General features: G+C 34.9%; 1 protein-coding gene across 3 annotated transcripts; it reads right to left on the bottom strand.

The window, feature by feature from the left end:
* Positions 1 to 595: 595 nt before the first annotated feature.
* Positions 596 to 6,532, bottom strand: LOC104099385 (uncharacterized). Of its 3 annotated transcripts, none has more exons than XM_009606356.4 (8): positions 6,381 to 6,532; positions 5,742 to 6,216; positions 5,435 to 5,552; positions 3,361 to 3,485; positions 2,571 to 2,656; positions 2,017 to 2,151; positions 1,802 to 1,834; positions 596 to 928 (listed from the first exon to the last, which is right to left on the bottom strand). In XM_009606356.4, the coding sequence occupies exons 1-6, from the start codon at positions 6,475 to 6,477 to the stop codon at positions 2,033 to 2,035; spliced, it is 1,020 nt and encodes a 339-aa protein (XP_009604651.1). In that variant the 5' UTR covers positions 6,478 to 6,532; the 3' UTR covers positions 596 to 928; positions 1,802 to 1,834; positions 2,017 to 2,032. The 3 variants fall into 3 exon arrangements, 2 of the variants coding, with proteins under 2 accessions (XP_009604651.1, XP_009604650.1); XM_009606355.4 differs by having other exon boundaries at positions 2,042 to 2,151; XR_001969887.3 differs by lacking the exons at positions 596 to 928; positions 1,802 to 1,834 and adding an exon at positions 2,351 to 2,489 and having other exon boundaries at positions 2,019 to 2,151.
* Positions 6,533 to 15,759: the final 9,227 nt, after the last annotated feature.

Below are 15,759 nucleotides of genomic sequence, written 5' to 3'. Positions count from 1 at the left end.
TCAAAAAATTATACCGCCTATATATATAAAATTATAAACACACTTAGCGAAGTTTCTGATTTTGGCCATTAACACTTTTCATCCTCTCTTGTTACATAGAATTTGTTTTGTATCCATGAATAAATATCTTCAAAATTGGATCCTTAACATGTTTTTGTGAACTGTTAGAGCAGAGGTGCAGAGAATACATGTATTTTATTTATTTATTTATTGCTCTCCTCTATTTGAAAGGATTTCCTATTCAAGGCAAGGAGTTTAATTTTCAGCTTGTAGATAGGAACAGCATTCATTTGCTAAGTTTTATTGATAATGCTTGATCCAATATATTACTAGATATCGCAAGAAACATGATGTAATAACGTATCTATGAAATATGCATTCTTATTGGATTCTCACTGATTTGTTAACGAAAAAGTGCTCAAAAAGAAATTTTAGACGTTAATTCGATCTAATGGACTAATTCAAGACAGTCGTTTAAAGATAGCAATTGTTTTCAGTGAGGTTATTTTGGTTGTTAGATCAACTTTAATCTACAATATTTTTCTGAGGAGTTAACTTTAGTTTCCCTTATTGTAGAAAGAGTATGTTTCAAATATACAAACACCAGAAAAACAATCTTATACCAAAAGCAGAACGGACTTATGTTTCAAATATACAAACACCAGAAAAGCAATCATCTTATACCAAAAGCAGAACGGACTTCAATTCAAATCAAATCATCACAGGCGTAATCAACGCTTCATCGCCAAGTTAATTGGACACCACAACATAGAAGGAATGCCAGTTTAGCTAGTCAAGCAAAAGACTAGGCCTTGCATCACTGGAAAACCAGCTGTGCTTTGAAGATGGGACCATTCCAAAAGGTATATCAGTCATTAAATAGAACCACTGGATACCCTTCAACGCTTGCCATTTCCATGATCTCCTTCTGCAGGAAAACAAGGATGAGTCTTTGCTCATTACTTGTGCAATACAGCTACTATAAGAGGCTTCACAATTTTATAACCATTCCACTACTTAAGCTTAGGCGACAAACATAGTGCATGTAGACCAATGATTAAAGTCTATAAAAGGAAAGACTACACAATAAATCAACAAAAAGATCCAATCCTGCAGTGGTTGTGTGTGTGTGTTTTGGGGGGGGGGGGGGGGGGCTCTATTAAACATCCTTGAAAGTTGTGGTCTTATGCCCTCCAAACATGCCCAAATGCTTCTTCTTACGATAATGTCGAGTTACAGCATCGTAAATTAGGTCTATGTATGAAAGTGGGTGGGATTTTGGGTGGCTGGCTGCTTAAATATAATAAATCAAAATTACATCAACAGTAGTTAGTGATTTTCTCTGTTGAAGAAGGAAGGCCTGGCAGCATCATACTCTTTAAGAATTGAGTCATGTCAATTTTCATGGGTACGAGAGCTCGAGGTGATGGGAAAGGAGAATCAACAAGATACGATGCTCTGAACAGATGAATGTTTATGGCCTAATATGATTCAGGTAATAGCATCTTCTTATACAAGCAAACCATAAGAGAATATCTCAAAATAGCGACTGGATTTAAACATATACTCTTTCCGTTCGGATAGGTGTATACCCTTTTTAGTATGTTAAGACTATTTCAGCATGTGTAATTAAGCATTTGACTGGTGTTTCTAATTGAGGGAAGCAGGATGAATACTCGATTCTCAAATCTTAATTAAGTATCATGTAAGGGTGGACAAATGTACAATAACATTAAAAATGGAACAGAGGTAATCTCTATTAAATGGCAAAGACATTAAAAAAAGTAGTCTCTTTTATTACCTGGATGAGTGCAGATATCCTTCCAGGAGCATGCTGAAATTTACACAAACATTAGCAAGGGAATTATTTATTAAGCAGCTTCAAAACTTCTTTTATTTCCCTCTTCTTTTTTTTTTGGGTGGTTCCGGGGTTTTTTTTTTTTTTTTTTTTTTGGGGGGGGGGGGGGGAGGGGATGGGGGTGGGGTAGGCATAAATGTATGTTTATGTGAGTTTACGTGTTAGTGCATGGATCTATGACACCTCAAATAGCTTCTCCTCCCATGTTAGGTCCCTCCAAGATTTTGCTTCAAGCGATTCCCATGAACTAGGAGCTTGAATAACTTCCACATGCTGCAACAGCCTCAAGCTATCTGCAATAATAGTTCAAGTAAGTATTCTAAAAGTAAAAATAAATCCTCTTACTGTATATAGGAATACAAATTCATGATGGCACGTTAAGCACACTTTTTACTCTACCTTTTTCTTTTCAACTATACAGGAATATGCAATTCATAATGGCACATTGAGCCCGCTTTTTACTCTACCTTTCACTTTTAAACTGAGTCTAACCTTAAATATTTGCACATAATAAGCATGAAGTTGAGCTGGAGAACTGAGGCAAGAGCTTTAAGCATTAGGACCACAACTTAGACATGTATTCTAGAAACTCAATCTCCACTTGACCATGCAAAGAGAAATATCGTTGGAGCTCTCGGCAGGGAATAAAAGCAAGCTTGAAGCATATAATGCTGACCAAATGATAATTCTGAGCTTAGTTTGAACCACCTACTTGTAATGAATGCTTCCAACCACATTTCACGCTTTGACCATGAAGGTGCAATTTCTCTGACTGGGATTTTGTTTCTTGAGCATATTCTGTACAAACACAGGATCATCAGTCATTATTTGACCCCCAAAAAAATTAATGAGAAATCTCATGTGATTAAGAAAGCTTCTTTCTTTAAAAGCAAGCAGCTCCTAGCAGACAAGCTCACTAATATATTTTTCTTGACAGAGGCTACTTAAATCATATAGAAACAATATGAATTGATCCTTTCGATTCAAAAACTCCACTTTTCTCATTTCAGTCAAATTCTCCAATAATCCACAGAGCCTCAGTAGCTTCAGATTGCCCTTGTGGTTCAAATATGGTTATTATGCACAAGGAAAAATGTCAGACCATTCTATAAAGTACACCCTTGGGAACATATAGGACAACTTGCAGATAGAAATTCTCAAATGGCAAAGATGGACTAGTAAACAGACTACTAACCAATGAGTTGTTATTACTAACTTGCCTCCTATATTATAAAAAGAGATCTCTGTCCAAGATCTGAATCAGACTCCCTACCATTAAGGAAATTCTTTACAGTATAGTACGTAATATGTGCATAACACATAGAATTAGGGCAACAGAGAACCCTCTAGGATAATTCCGTGCCAACCATATCAAGCATTAGGCAAAGCATTTATTACATTCTACAGATACTGCTGCAAAATGCAGAGACAAATTTCCAAACAGTAAAGAGGAGTTCAAAATCTAAATATGTCAAGTTCCACCAGCCAGAAAAGGAACGCACTCAATAATTACTTGGCGTAAAACTCCTGGAAGTACACCATCTCTTAGAGGGGCAGTCTGCAATTCAATTGATACTGTAGATTCATTGTCTCTTTGGCTAGCCTTGTGATAATCGTCGTTAACATCCTGCAACAAAATTTTCAGTAATTTCTGTAAGAAACATGATAGACCTTGTATAAGTTATACACCATTTACATACAGTTAAAGCAAAATGATAAGAGTTGTTAACTCTTCATACACTAGATTACAATTCCAAAATACCATTGACCTTTTAAGTCTCATCCCATTTACATATTAACTGAGCAAGATAAGCTTTCCACATGAAGTTAAGATTGTCATGCATTCACTTTCTAAAGGGGAAGCTGGAATGTCGTCACCAAGGATTTACCTTATCCTAGCAAAACAGTACTACTTGCACTACTCAGATGGCTTGGTTAGTAATTGCTGGAACCCTAAGTTGCTCGGACACGGGTGCGGATCTAGAGGTCGGATCTGTCGAGATATAGATTCTAAGATTCGGGGATACGGATCCTAGTAGGGGTACGGGTGCGGGATCCGGCTAAAAATAATTCAAAAAAATAAAAATATCTCTAAGTTATGAGAAATTTTGTAGAAATAGCTTGTAAAGTGTGGATTTCTTTTTTATTCTCAAGTTGTAGATAAGTAAGGGATTGATTTCCTAGATAAGATAGGCTATTTTCTTCAAATTTACCCTGGTTTTGGTTCTGGTTTCGGGAATCAAATTGTATCTCATCTCGAATTTTTTTGGTCCGTCGTAGTCAAAGTACCCAAAATTATTTGACCAAATCCGATATGGATCCCATACCCACACCCATACTAGTGTCGTGTCGACACGGGTACGGCGCCTAAACTGCCATGTCGGAGCAACTTAGCTGGAACCCTTGCTAGATAGAAGTAGATACACCTTGAGCGTAAATACTGTGTCCATTTGAAGTAAAGCCTAGAACTTTTTTTTCTCTAACAGTAAAAGAGCATTTTTATTTACATCAGCACTAAGATGCTGCATTATCTTGTACATCCAAAAAGCAAAAGTATATTTTTTAACGGTGGAAAGAACCTATAAAATCAATCAGTGATGTTTCAGCCTCCTGTACCAAAATACAACAAGATCATACGATTACTCTTGATCTTCAGCATGGAGTTAGTACATCTTCCAAGGAACCTCTTGTTTCTTTCTTTCCGGATGGACCACCAAATGCACACAGGGATTGCATTCCATATTGTCTTCAAGCTTTACTTGAAACTTAATAGCCCCAAACATCTTTTTTTATAGCCGCAGTAATCTTACACTTCACGAGTAGTTCCAGGCACAGTCCAAGTCATTCCCAGTGTGCCCAGAAGTAAAGTTTAGCACTATTTGATCAGTAAAGCGTAAGTTTCATTAATTGTTACCTTATAGGAAAAGGTTTCATTAATAGTTAGAGGACAAGCAATAAGCTTGTGATTGTCTATACAAAGTTTCCATATACAGACAATAACCCTCCCATAATTGACTAATAAAATCTATCAAGTTATGTTGACTACTACTAGAAGAAAATCCCAGACACTTGGGATCTTTCTTTCTCATACAAAGGTTCCAATCTGATCACTAAACTCACTGATGAATTATTTCTGTATAACTTGGTTCAAAGATGCCACAATGTCAGATTGCATAACTACAACAGTGAGGACTCTAAATACAATGCAAAATTCAAAATTTACAAGTCCCCACCTATAGAAACGATGGCTATCCTAAAGAAACCAACTGTTTCTTCAATAAATGAAATCTCTAGTTAACACAACCTCGTATTCTTTTTCTGTCCTTTTTTTAAGCATTAAAAACGCGCATAAGCTCAATTTGCTGAAACTTAGACTTCCATGAAAAACCATCAATGGACTAACAAAATTGGTACTCCTTTTTCAAGATCAAATAAGATCTCGGTACCAGTTATTACTAACAAATCAACTAAACAAAAATGGCTTGGCCATCTGAAATCCAGCCAACTATATGCAATATAACGCAACACAAAACTTTAAAAAATAGGGTGGTTAACGGTGCTATAATGATGTATCACCTTGCGGCAAACGACGAAAAGATTTGTCAAACAACCCTCTAAGATCTGATCATCATTGTTTGACAACAGGAGCTCATTGATAGAAGGTGGCCTCAGCTTCTCCAATTGCTTCCTTTGCCTACCTATAACGAAAACAACAAATTTCCATCATCATAGAAAGATTGTCTCGACAAAGTTCACCTCTTCCCTGTATCCTCAAATTAGATACAAAAGCTAAATCACCATTCATTAGTATGTTGAAGAAATTCCATGAGTATATCACTGTTAAAATTAAAAGGACTGCGACCGGTTTCTTGCGCATAATTACCTAACCCAGTCTGAGTATTTGGCATTTGCTACACGCCTACCACGACCAACAACTGCCAAACGTGCTGCATTTTCACGAATACCAAAGAGTGGAGGAACATAGGAACCAACATGAACATATACATCAAAAGCTGTAGAAATCTTTTCCTCATCTAAACCCTCAAATTCCTCCAAACTATCAACATTTCCACTGACAAGACAAGTAATAGCCAATTCCTCCCCACTTCTTCTTTCTTTCAATACAAAAGGCAGAGCTTTTCTCATTGAATCATTCACAAGAGATTGAACCAATGAATCCCACATGGTTGGTTTTGTTGATACTAAGGAAAAAGGGACTCTACATCTTTCTGAATTGAATAAAAGTTCTGGGTTGGAATTTAAAAGAATTCTTAGAGAGTTGGAGAGTCTGCTCATATGCCTTTCCCAAAACAATAGCTGTGAGCCACCATTGTGAGTCCTAGTTGTTGTATATGCACCTGAAATGGAAAAAGAACTGTACCCTTAAGTTTTTTTTTTTGTTTTTTTTAAGCATTTATTGGTTGAGGTAGTTCTAAAACAAACTTTCCTATGTGGGGAACTTTTTTTTTTGTTTAACAAAACAAGAATTCAAAAGAATGAAGATGAAAAATAGGTAAAATACCTTGGTGGGCTTCAAGTAAGGTTGTTACTGATGGGGCTTCTTCCAAATATGGAATAAAGCCATTTTTGAAGAGAAATCTGCAGCTGCTGCTCGTCATTTTCGCCTGAAACAAGAAGGTGAATGACCTATTTCCTCCCAGAAAAAAACAATAAATAAAAGGGGGTTGGGGGGGGGGGGGGGGGTGGAAAAATTTCGGGTCGTTTGGCTTGGACGCTTGGTATAGAAAGAAATCAAGAATTAATCGTACCATAAAACTAAAATTTAAACTTTATGTTTTAACCTTTAAAATTTATAACATTAAGTTTATTATATTTTAAAAATTATGCGTTCAAATATACTATTTGTTATAATTTAAATGAACTTTTACGCGTAAATCTATACCTAAAATACTAAATTCAAATAAACCCAATAGTGATATTGTTGCATCCGCCTCTAAATAAAATAGTAGTAGTATCTAAGAGCCCGTTTGGACATAAAATTTGATGGAAGATTTTTTTAAAAAAAATATATTTTTTTTAAAATCAGTGTTTGTTTATAAAATTTTCAATTTTCATTTGAAGATGTATTTTGGAAATTTTTAAAAATTTGAAAAAATGCAAAAAACTATTTTTTAAAATTTTTACTCAAATCACTCACAAAACTTCAAAAACAACTCAAGCTGAAATTTATATCCAAACACAACTCTAAATTTCAAATACAATTTTCACCTAAAAATATTTTCATCATTTTTTAAAATTTTATAATTCTTATGTCCAACCGCATGTTAAATTATACTATATATTCATGCGGGATGAAATGTGAAACAAAAGTACATGCATTAACTACGGCAGTTAAAGACAAATGTGCTCTTTTAGGATAACTAATTAATGTACCTTCAACTTTCTCTATAATAACATTTTTTGTTCCATATTTTTTTATTGTAGTGAATGACCGTTAAACACCTATAATAGCATTTGACATTTAAATATTTTTCGGCTATTATAAAAAAAAATTATCAAAAAATCCTTTTTTTCCTTTTTTAATATTGCATATAAAAGTAAAAAAATATTCAAATTTAAAATCTCAAAAGATATACATATTTCACTAATTAAATAAAGCTAATATATTTTAATAAAGTCAAAATTAAACATTAAAAAAAAATTAAACTCTAAATCACATATTTTAAAGCTACTAGAAAAATAAATTCTTTCAAGATTGATGGAAGAACTTTGTAATTGTAGCTTGTTTCGTAGATTCTATTATCTTGATAGCGATATAATGTTAAAACTGGCGAAGATTTGTGTCAAACTTTCACAAAAGGGTATCTGATAGCTTTTTCCTTGAACGCAATGTAAGAGCTTGATAGTTGAATCTTCTAACTAAATATTTTTCGGCAATGAAAATGATATCATATGCAGATCTTCAAATCTGATGCATTATGCAAGATAAAAACTTTTTAATGAAAAAGATTATGCGCACATTTAATTTCTAGAATTATTTCGAGTAACCTTAGAGATTTTACATGGTTGTTATAGAGGGGTGATTTTACAAAGAGTATTCTGCTATTAATATGATTGTTGTTATAGGTAAAAAAAGCTATTATAAAGAGGTAAAATATGACTTAAGGAATCTGTTCCGAAGAAAATTTGGCTTTTATAGTGAAAGATTGTTATAGAAAGATGTTATAAATAGGTCTAACTATTTTCAGTATCACTGCACAACAATAACTTCATCATTAGTCACCGCATAACAATTTCATTATTAATCTTCCGCATAGCAATCCCTTTGTAATCCCGTTATTATTAATCATCACCATAAAAAATTATTGCATTACTAATCTCAATGTAATTCACTTTAAAACCAAACGATCCTCGAGTAGTTTTTTTTAAAAAAGACCTTGGTGGAATAGTCTACTAATATCAATAACCTCGTGCACAGTGATTATGAGTTTAAATTAGGCGTAATACATATAAAAACTTGAAGTTGGCATGAACTAATATCAATAACCCCGTGATTATGATTACAAATGTGTCTCTTAAGACATTTGGATCCACCATATCTCACGCGTATTGTCAATCGCTACAACATGTTATATGAACAAATAAGAGTTTAACACATTTGTTACACGTTGTAACGATCCGATCGATCGTTTTGTGTAATTGCTCCCCGTAAGCCCTTTTTATACTTCACACATGTGTGTTTATGGTTTTATGACTTGTGGGGTTGATTAGTTTCGTTCCGAAAAGCTTTTGAGTTGATTTGGACCCTTGATTCTTGACTTAGAAGTTTAAATTAGAAAGTGTTGACCAAACTTTGACTTTTGTCAAAAAAAATCCCAGAACTGTATTTGTATGGCTCCGATAGCTTCTTATCATAATTTTGGACTTGGGCGTATGCCCGAAATTAATTTTAGAAGTCCGTAGGTTGATTTATGTTGATTTGTCAAATTTTGGCAATTTGAAGTTGAAAAGTTTGACCGTAGGTTGACTTTTAGCTATCTAGCTCGGAATTTGATTTTGGGACTTGGAATAGGTATGTTATGGTATTTAGAACTTGTCTGCAAAATTTGGTGTCGTTTGAAGTTGATTTGATAGGATTCGGACGTTTAGTTGTAACTTTAGAAATTCTTGAACTTTACTTTGAAATTCATGCGTTTTAGCATTCGATTCATAGTTTTAGATGTTATGTTTGTGTTTTGATAGCGCGAGCGAGTTTGTATGATGTTTTTAGACTTGTGTGGATGTCTGGTTTGGAGCCTCGGGGGGGGGGCTCGGATGAGTTTCGGACATGTTTCGGAATGGTTTGAACTGAAATTGGACTGTTGGTGCTGATGGTGCTCAGGTATCGCAATGGCGAGCACTAGCATCACAATTGCGAAGGTGCAGTGGGGGCTCTGATGTTGCAATTGCGAAGCCTGCCAGATTTTGCCTTATCTCAGATTTGCGAACACTTGTTCGCTTTTGCGATGCCCACCAGTTTGTAACTGCGAAGCCTCTATCGCAATTGCGATGAATGCTGAGGCTGTCAAGGTTTGCAAATGAGAGCCCTGGTGTAACGCCCCATAAAAAGTTTCGAAATATTATAAGGTCATTAAGAGATCCGATGTATGTAATTATATTTATTTATATGCTAATGTTAATTAACATTATGAAAGATATCCCATGAACATAATAACAAGTGTATGAGGTGTATTTGAAGTGATATAGGGCCTAAGGAGAGCCCTTGGGACAAGTCAAGTTGGAAATTACATGATAGACTAAAGTTCAAAATGAGTACGAGCAAGACCTAAATTTGAACGAGCATATCTAGAAATATATAAGGAGTTATGCGGTGAAATACCTATCAAATTAAAGATCTTCAAGTCTAGGTTTTAAAGATTCAAATTGTTCGTTATTTGGACATTCCTAAAATAAGTTATGATCAAATTACCAAAAGCTGACAGTGAAGTGCTGCCATAACGTCCGGGTCCGCATCCGAGCTTGGAGGATAAGTGAACTGGGGACGCGAAGCGTCTACGCTATCGTTCGAAACCCATAAATTTGGGCCTATAAGTACAAAGTCGAGGAAAGAGAGTATTTTGAGCTTTTGAGGTTAGGGTTCTTGAGGTCAAGAGGCGATTTTAAGCTCAAATTAAGTCCAACCAATTAAGGTAAGTTGTTAATGATACTTTGGGTTAATTCTTACTTAATATACATGAGTTCTAATGTCATTCTTACATCCAAATACTATATTTCATCATCAAATCTTCAAGAACACAAAAATTATCAAATTTGTGATTTTTTAAGATTGATCTACTAGAGGTAATTCTAATGCTTCAAACTCGTTTAATATGAGTAGTTAGAAGTATTTGAAGCATTTGTTACAAGTTTTAATAGTTGAAATATTGGATTATAAAACTCTAGCTCATGGCATGAATAGTACTTTTGAGAAAATGAGAGAGAAGATGAATAGTAATCTTAGCGATGGAATTAATGAATACAGTGAACCTATGGAATTATTTGTTAGCAAAAGTTGGAAGTGGTCAACTAAGTAATTACTCGAATTGTATATTTTGCAAGTGTTGAGTATGGAAGATGATGAATGATAACTTGGTGGCATTGAACAATTGATATAGTATCTTTAATGACTTAGAATAGGTATTAAAATATAAGAATGAAGTTGAATAGGCTAGCATGTGAATCTATTCGGCGATTTGAGTTGTTGGAGGCTTGTAGCCAACTTATGAGCCATAAATGGATATTGATCAATATTTTTAGGTCGTATTTTGATGTAATTAGGATATCTAATTGTAGATATCGACTTGTTGGTAATGTTTGGGCATTTTAATCAACATTGTAATGATGGAAGATGATTAAAAGCTTGTGAATATTAATAAAGCGAAAGCGAGGTAGGTTGATTAAAACTTACTCTTCTTGAGGGATTTTCTCTAAAATCATGTTTTGAGTTAATGCCTAAGTTGTTTGCAAATGTGCTTTCGTGCTTGTGGGGACAAACAAGTACGAATGTCTCCATGTACTAAAATATTATGTTGCATATGTAGTGTCATGTTGTTTTATAAAATTTTATTTTAAATCTTGTTGGCAAAATGACACTTAAGGTAAATGTTATAAGTTTTTATCAAAATTTACATATTGATAAAAGTATACATATCGGAGTGCTAAAGATAAGTTTTCATGGAAAGTATTTCTATTAAATTGATAAATAGAATAGCACTTGTTGTATCTTTTTAAAGTGCGATGACCCGATAAGTCATCTTATGTTTTAGAATCTAATTCGGTGCTTTGAAACCTTAAATACCTCATTCTAACCTTCCTCGATTTGTGTACGCAGTCCTGATGTTTTTCCGAAAAGTTTTTATGTTAAAAACTGAGAAAATATAAACAATTTGCCTTAAAATCTATTTGAGTTGACTTCGGTCAACATTTTCAGCAAACTGATACGGATTCATATTTTGACGGTCTCGGTGGGTCCGTATCGTGATTTGGGATTTGGGCGTATGCCCATAATTGAATTCGGAAGTCCATAACCCGAGTTATCGGACTTTGTTGCAATTGAAAAGTTTGAAAGCTTAATGACTTTGAAAGTTTGACCAATATTTGACTTTATTGATATCGGGTCCGTATTTTTGTTTCGGAACCCGGTATAGGTCCAATACTATATTTATGACTTGTCTGTAAAATTTGGTGAGAAACGGAGTTGGTTTGACGTGATTCGGACGTCCGGTTGTGAAATTAGAAGTTCATGAGTTTTCTTGAAAATTTCCTTTGATTTGATGCTAAATTCATAGTTCTAGGTGTTATTTTGGCGATTTGATCGCGCGATCAAGTTCGGATGATGTTTTTAGACCCGAGTGCATATTTTGCTTAGTGCCCCGAGGACTCGAGTGAGTTTCGGATAGGCTACAGAGTGAAATTGGACTTAGAAACATCATTGGTGTGTTTCAGTTCTCGTGCAGGCCTCTGATCTCACAATTGCGAGGTCAGGCTTCGCATTTGCGACCTTTGTAAGGTTCGCATTTGTGACAAATCCTTCACATTTGCGAAGAGGGGTGGGTCAGCACTGAGTTCGCATTTGCGATCATTTGGTCACAATTGCGAGGAGGCCACTATTCGCATTTGCGAACAAGTCATCGCAATTGCGATGATAGCAGGAATTGTGAGGCTTCGCATTTGCGAAGAAAAACTCGCATTTGCAGGGTTCGCAATTGCGAACCCCTATTCGCAATTGCGACACCTGCAATTGGTCTAATAGCTGAAAGACGAGATTTTCTCCTATTCTTCAAATTTTCAAAACAAGAAAACCCTAGAGGCAATTTTTCGAAGAAATCCTCTTCCCCAAATCATTGGTAAGTGATTCTAAACTAGTTTGTTTCAATCTTCCATTACATTTCCTAAAATTTCAACCTAAAATCTTGTGTTTTCATGGTGAAAATTGGGGGTTTGGGTAGAATTAGGAATTTTTGTAAAATGAGGATTTAGACCTCAAATTGAGGTCGAATTCAAAAACAAATCACATAACCGGGTTCGGGGGTGAATGGGTAATCGGGTTTTGGTCCAAATTTCGGGATTGGACCAAGTGAGCCCGGGGGTTGACTTTTGTTGACTTTTTCAATAATGACCTAAATTGAATTCTTTGCAATCGTGGGTAGTTCCTAAGGCTTGATTTGAATCGTTTGGTTAGTAATTTGCTAGATTATATTGGTTCGGAGGCTTGTTTGAGAGGCAAAGCTATGATTAAGCTTTGAGTAGACTTTTGGAGCGAGGTAAGTGTCGTGGTTAACCTTGATTTGAGGGATTGGGACTTGTTTGTCTATTTGCTACATGTTTAGATTTTGGGTACAACGTATATATGAGGTGACGAGTACTTATACGTTGTTGTCGGGTTAAAGCATGCGGGTGAGATTTGTTCCTTGTAGTTTATTGCTTACTTTGATCTTGTTATCTATGCTTAGACTAATTACTTACTAAATTGATCGTTCTTATCGTGTTTACGGGCTTTTGTGATAATTGAGTATTGATTCCAAAGTTGAGATTTGGTATTGTGGAACCATTGTTGAAGTAAGGCTTGTTCTTGTTGATTCTATCTCCCTGCTATTACTTGTTCATTGTTTTGTGGTAAGGGAGAGTGTTAATGCACGAATAGTGATGTCGTTCCATATTATGAGAGTTAATGCATGAAGGGTGATGTTGTGCCATATTGTGAGCGTTAATGCACGAACGGTGATGTCGTGCCATGTTATGAGAGTTAATGCACGAAGGGTGATGCCGTGCCATATTATGAGCGTTAATGCACGAAGGATGATGTCGTGCTATGTTATGAGAGTTAATGCACGAAGGGTGATGTCGTGTCGTATCTATTGATTTACATTGTGAGGTTGAGAGTAAAAGCACGAAGGGTGGTGGCCATATAAAGAGTGTGGCCCAGACTGGTGTTGATACCCAATTTTGCCCTCATATTTTTTTAAATAATTGTATATACTTTCAAAAATATCATTTTGCATCATTATGTAATGTACAAGATTTATGCAAGCATTTTCTATAATTTTTTATAATTTTAAAGCTTAAAAATTAATTTTCTTGCATTTAAATTGTTCAAATATTTATTAATTACCCTTTAAATTATTTTGTGATGACTCAATCATACAATTTATTATTTTGCACCCATATATATGCTTCATGATATTTTACTTTGTTTTACATAATTATATTTTATATTTTTAGGCTATTTACATAATTTTGCAATAATAGCCTGTGCACATGCATAATTATATTTTTTACATTATTTGGGCTCATATTTTTATATTTTCATAATGTTAAGTTATTATTTTTTAATCATTTTATTGCATAAGTAGTATTTTATTATCTATTAATTATTTTTATAAATTATTATTTTTTAAATAATTTTTCATGTATTTATAGCCTAGTGTAAGGCCAATTCCGAACCAATTCAACAGCCCAAACACCCAAATCTCTAGCCCAACCCCCCAAGCCCAATCCAAGCGACCCTTTATCCCTGACCCAGTACAATAACCCGCCCCAATATTGTTTTTTTTTTATCCTGGCCGTTGATCTTAAGAGATTAACGGCCCACAATCAACCCCTTCTTTTAATTACCCTAGACCTGAAACCCTAACCCTATTATCCGTGAGATGCGGTATTTGAATCCTCTCTTCGACTCTCCTCAGAAACCCTAGACGACCTCTCAATTTTCTCCAAATCTGTCTCAATCATGGATTATTTTCATGATTTCCTCACCTTTTATGTGTTATCTCGGTACTACTTGCAAAGTTATGGTATCACTTAGTACTTGCCTAAACATGGCAAGTACTATCTCTCAGAATTCGGCCATTCAACTTTAATCGTTTGAATTTGGACAGTATTTAGTCCATATACATCACGACCATGGCTATATGAGTCCGGTTAGCCAAGATTTCTGGCCAATCTTCAATTTCTGTCAACTAGGGTTTATATTTTTCTCCCCAATCCGATTTTTTATTGATTCTGTATGTTATTACTTCCTTATTTGTGTTTGATTTTACAGTTTTCCTTGTTTACTTGTTCAATTTCTATCACTATATAAACCCCTCCCCATTCCCCTTTGATTGAGACTGGAATCGCTATTTTTTCACTAAAAATTGGAGCTTTGTTTTGCTATTCCCTTATTCTCTTGTTCTGTATTCTATTTTTGGCCAGCTGAAAGTCAAGGCCACTAAGATTATATTATTCAACCTTCTCTTGTTTCGAGCATTGCCTGGGTTCCTTTGAAGCTCTTGGGAACTTTGACGCATTAAGATTTTGGGTTCTTGTGGAATTTTATTTTTTATTGTTGTCCGTTTAACTGGTAAGTCACTTGACCTTTCACAATTTTATTTTTATGTGTCTGATTTGCATATGTTCTCACTTCTGAAATTCATAGCTTAATGTGTTTCTGGGCTACTCTTGTGTGCACTGCTAGCTTTACAATAGTTTTAAGTCCCTTTAGCATAATGTTGCTAGCTATGAAACATGCTTATGCCTAATTTGAGTAATTTAGATTCTCTTAAGTCCGTTTAGCCAATGTGTTCTAGCTACTTCTGTGTGTGACCTTTACACTTGTTTGAACCTCTTTAGTATTTAAGTCTACCTAAAACTATCAATTCTGTTATTTGAATGTGCTTCATCTGAATAATTTGGACTTTCTTTAGTTAATTAGTCTATTGTGTCAATACCTGAACGCCTACATTTACTATCTGACATGAATCTCTGTAATGGTAATCTTGCATATGTAGTGTGTTCTAATCTGTGTTAAGACCCTTTTTCTATCAACCATGATTGGCTCCCTTATTAATATGTCCATCAACATGTTTTTGGCTTATTTGATTCACTATCCCTTCAGTAGTAATTGTCCTAATATGTACTTCCCCTCCATGTCTAATGTTGTTTCTTAATGTGAGTTAACATGGCCATCTTGTAACATTAGGGTGTATGCTTAGCATAATTTTCAACCATGTTTCAACTTGTTTGGTATCATGCACTTGTGTATGATAATCTTTTGTAATCCTACAAACTTGTTTCTCCCTTAACTCTTTCAATATGATTCTGCCTACGTGTTGTTTTGCTAAGTGATGAACCTATTTCTAAGCCTTGTTGGCTTTTTGATTAACTGTTCTATGTTTTAAAATTTGCTATGTCTGCTTCCTAAAACTAAGTACAATTTTGTCCCTTAACCATTGTCCACTCTCCCTCACTTGTTACCTATGTTATCTTGAACTTCTCGTTCTTAGCCGGCTGAAAGCCAAGCCTACCAAGGCTCTTACTACTGACCTCCCTAGTGTGAGCACTGCTTGGGGTACATTTGAGACCCTTGTGAACTCTGACATACTAGGATTTGGGTCTTTAGTCACTCTTTGAAACTTGAACTA

Source organism: Nicotiana tomentosiformis, chromosome 5 (genome assembly GCF_000390325.3).
Source record: "Nicotiana tomentosiformis chromosome 5, ASM39032v3, whole genome shotgun sequence".
In the NCBI taxonomy this organism is placed as follows: Eukaryota; Viridiplantae; Streptophyta; class Magnoliopsida; order Solanales; family Solanaceae; genus Nicotiana; species Nicotiana tomentosiformis.
Note: the sequence above shows the minus strand (reverse complement) of the source record. Positions and strands in the feature narration are given on the sequence as shown.

What these genes read in the sequence shown, in the direction of transcription:
- LOC104099385 (XM_009606355.4), bottom strand. Translation starts at nt 6,477, where the DNA reads ATGACGAGCAGCAGCTGCAGATTTCTCTTCAAAAATGGCTTTATTCCA. An exon ending in TTTTCGTCGTTTGCCGCAAG is followed by an intron (nt 3,486 to 5,434) that starts GTGATACATCAT and finishes ATTTTGTTGCAG; the next exon opens with GATGTTAACGACGATTATCA. An exon ending in GGATATCTGCACTCATCCAG is followed by an intron (nt 929 to 1,801) that starts GTAATAAAAGAG and finishes GTTTTCCTGCAG; the next exon opens with AAGGAGATCATGGAAATGGC.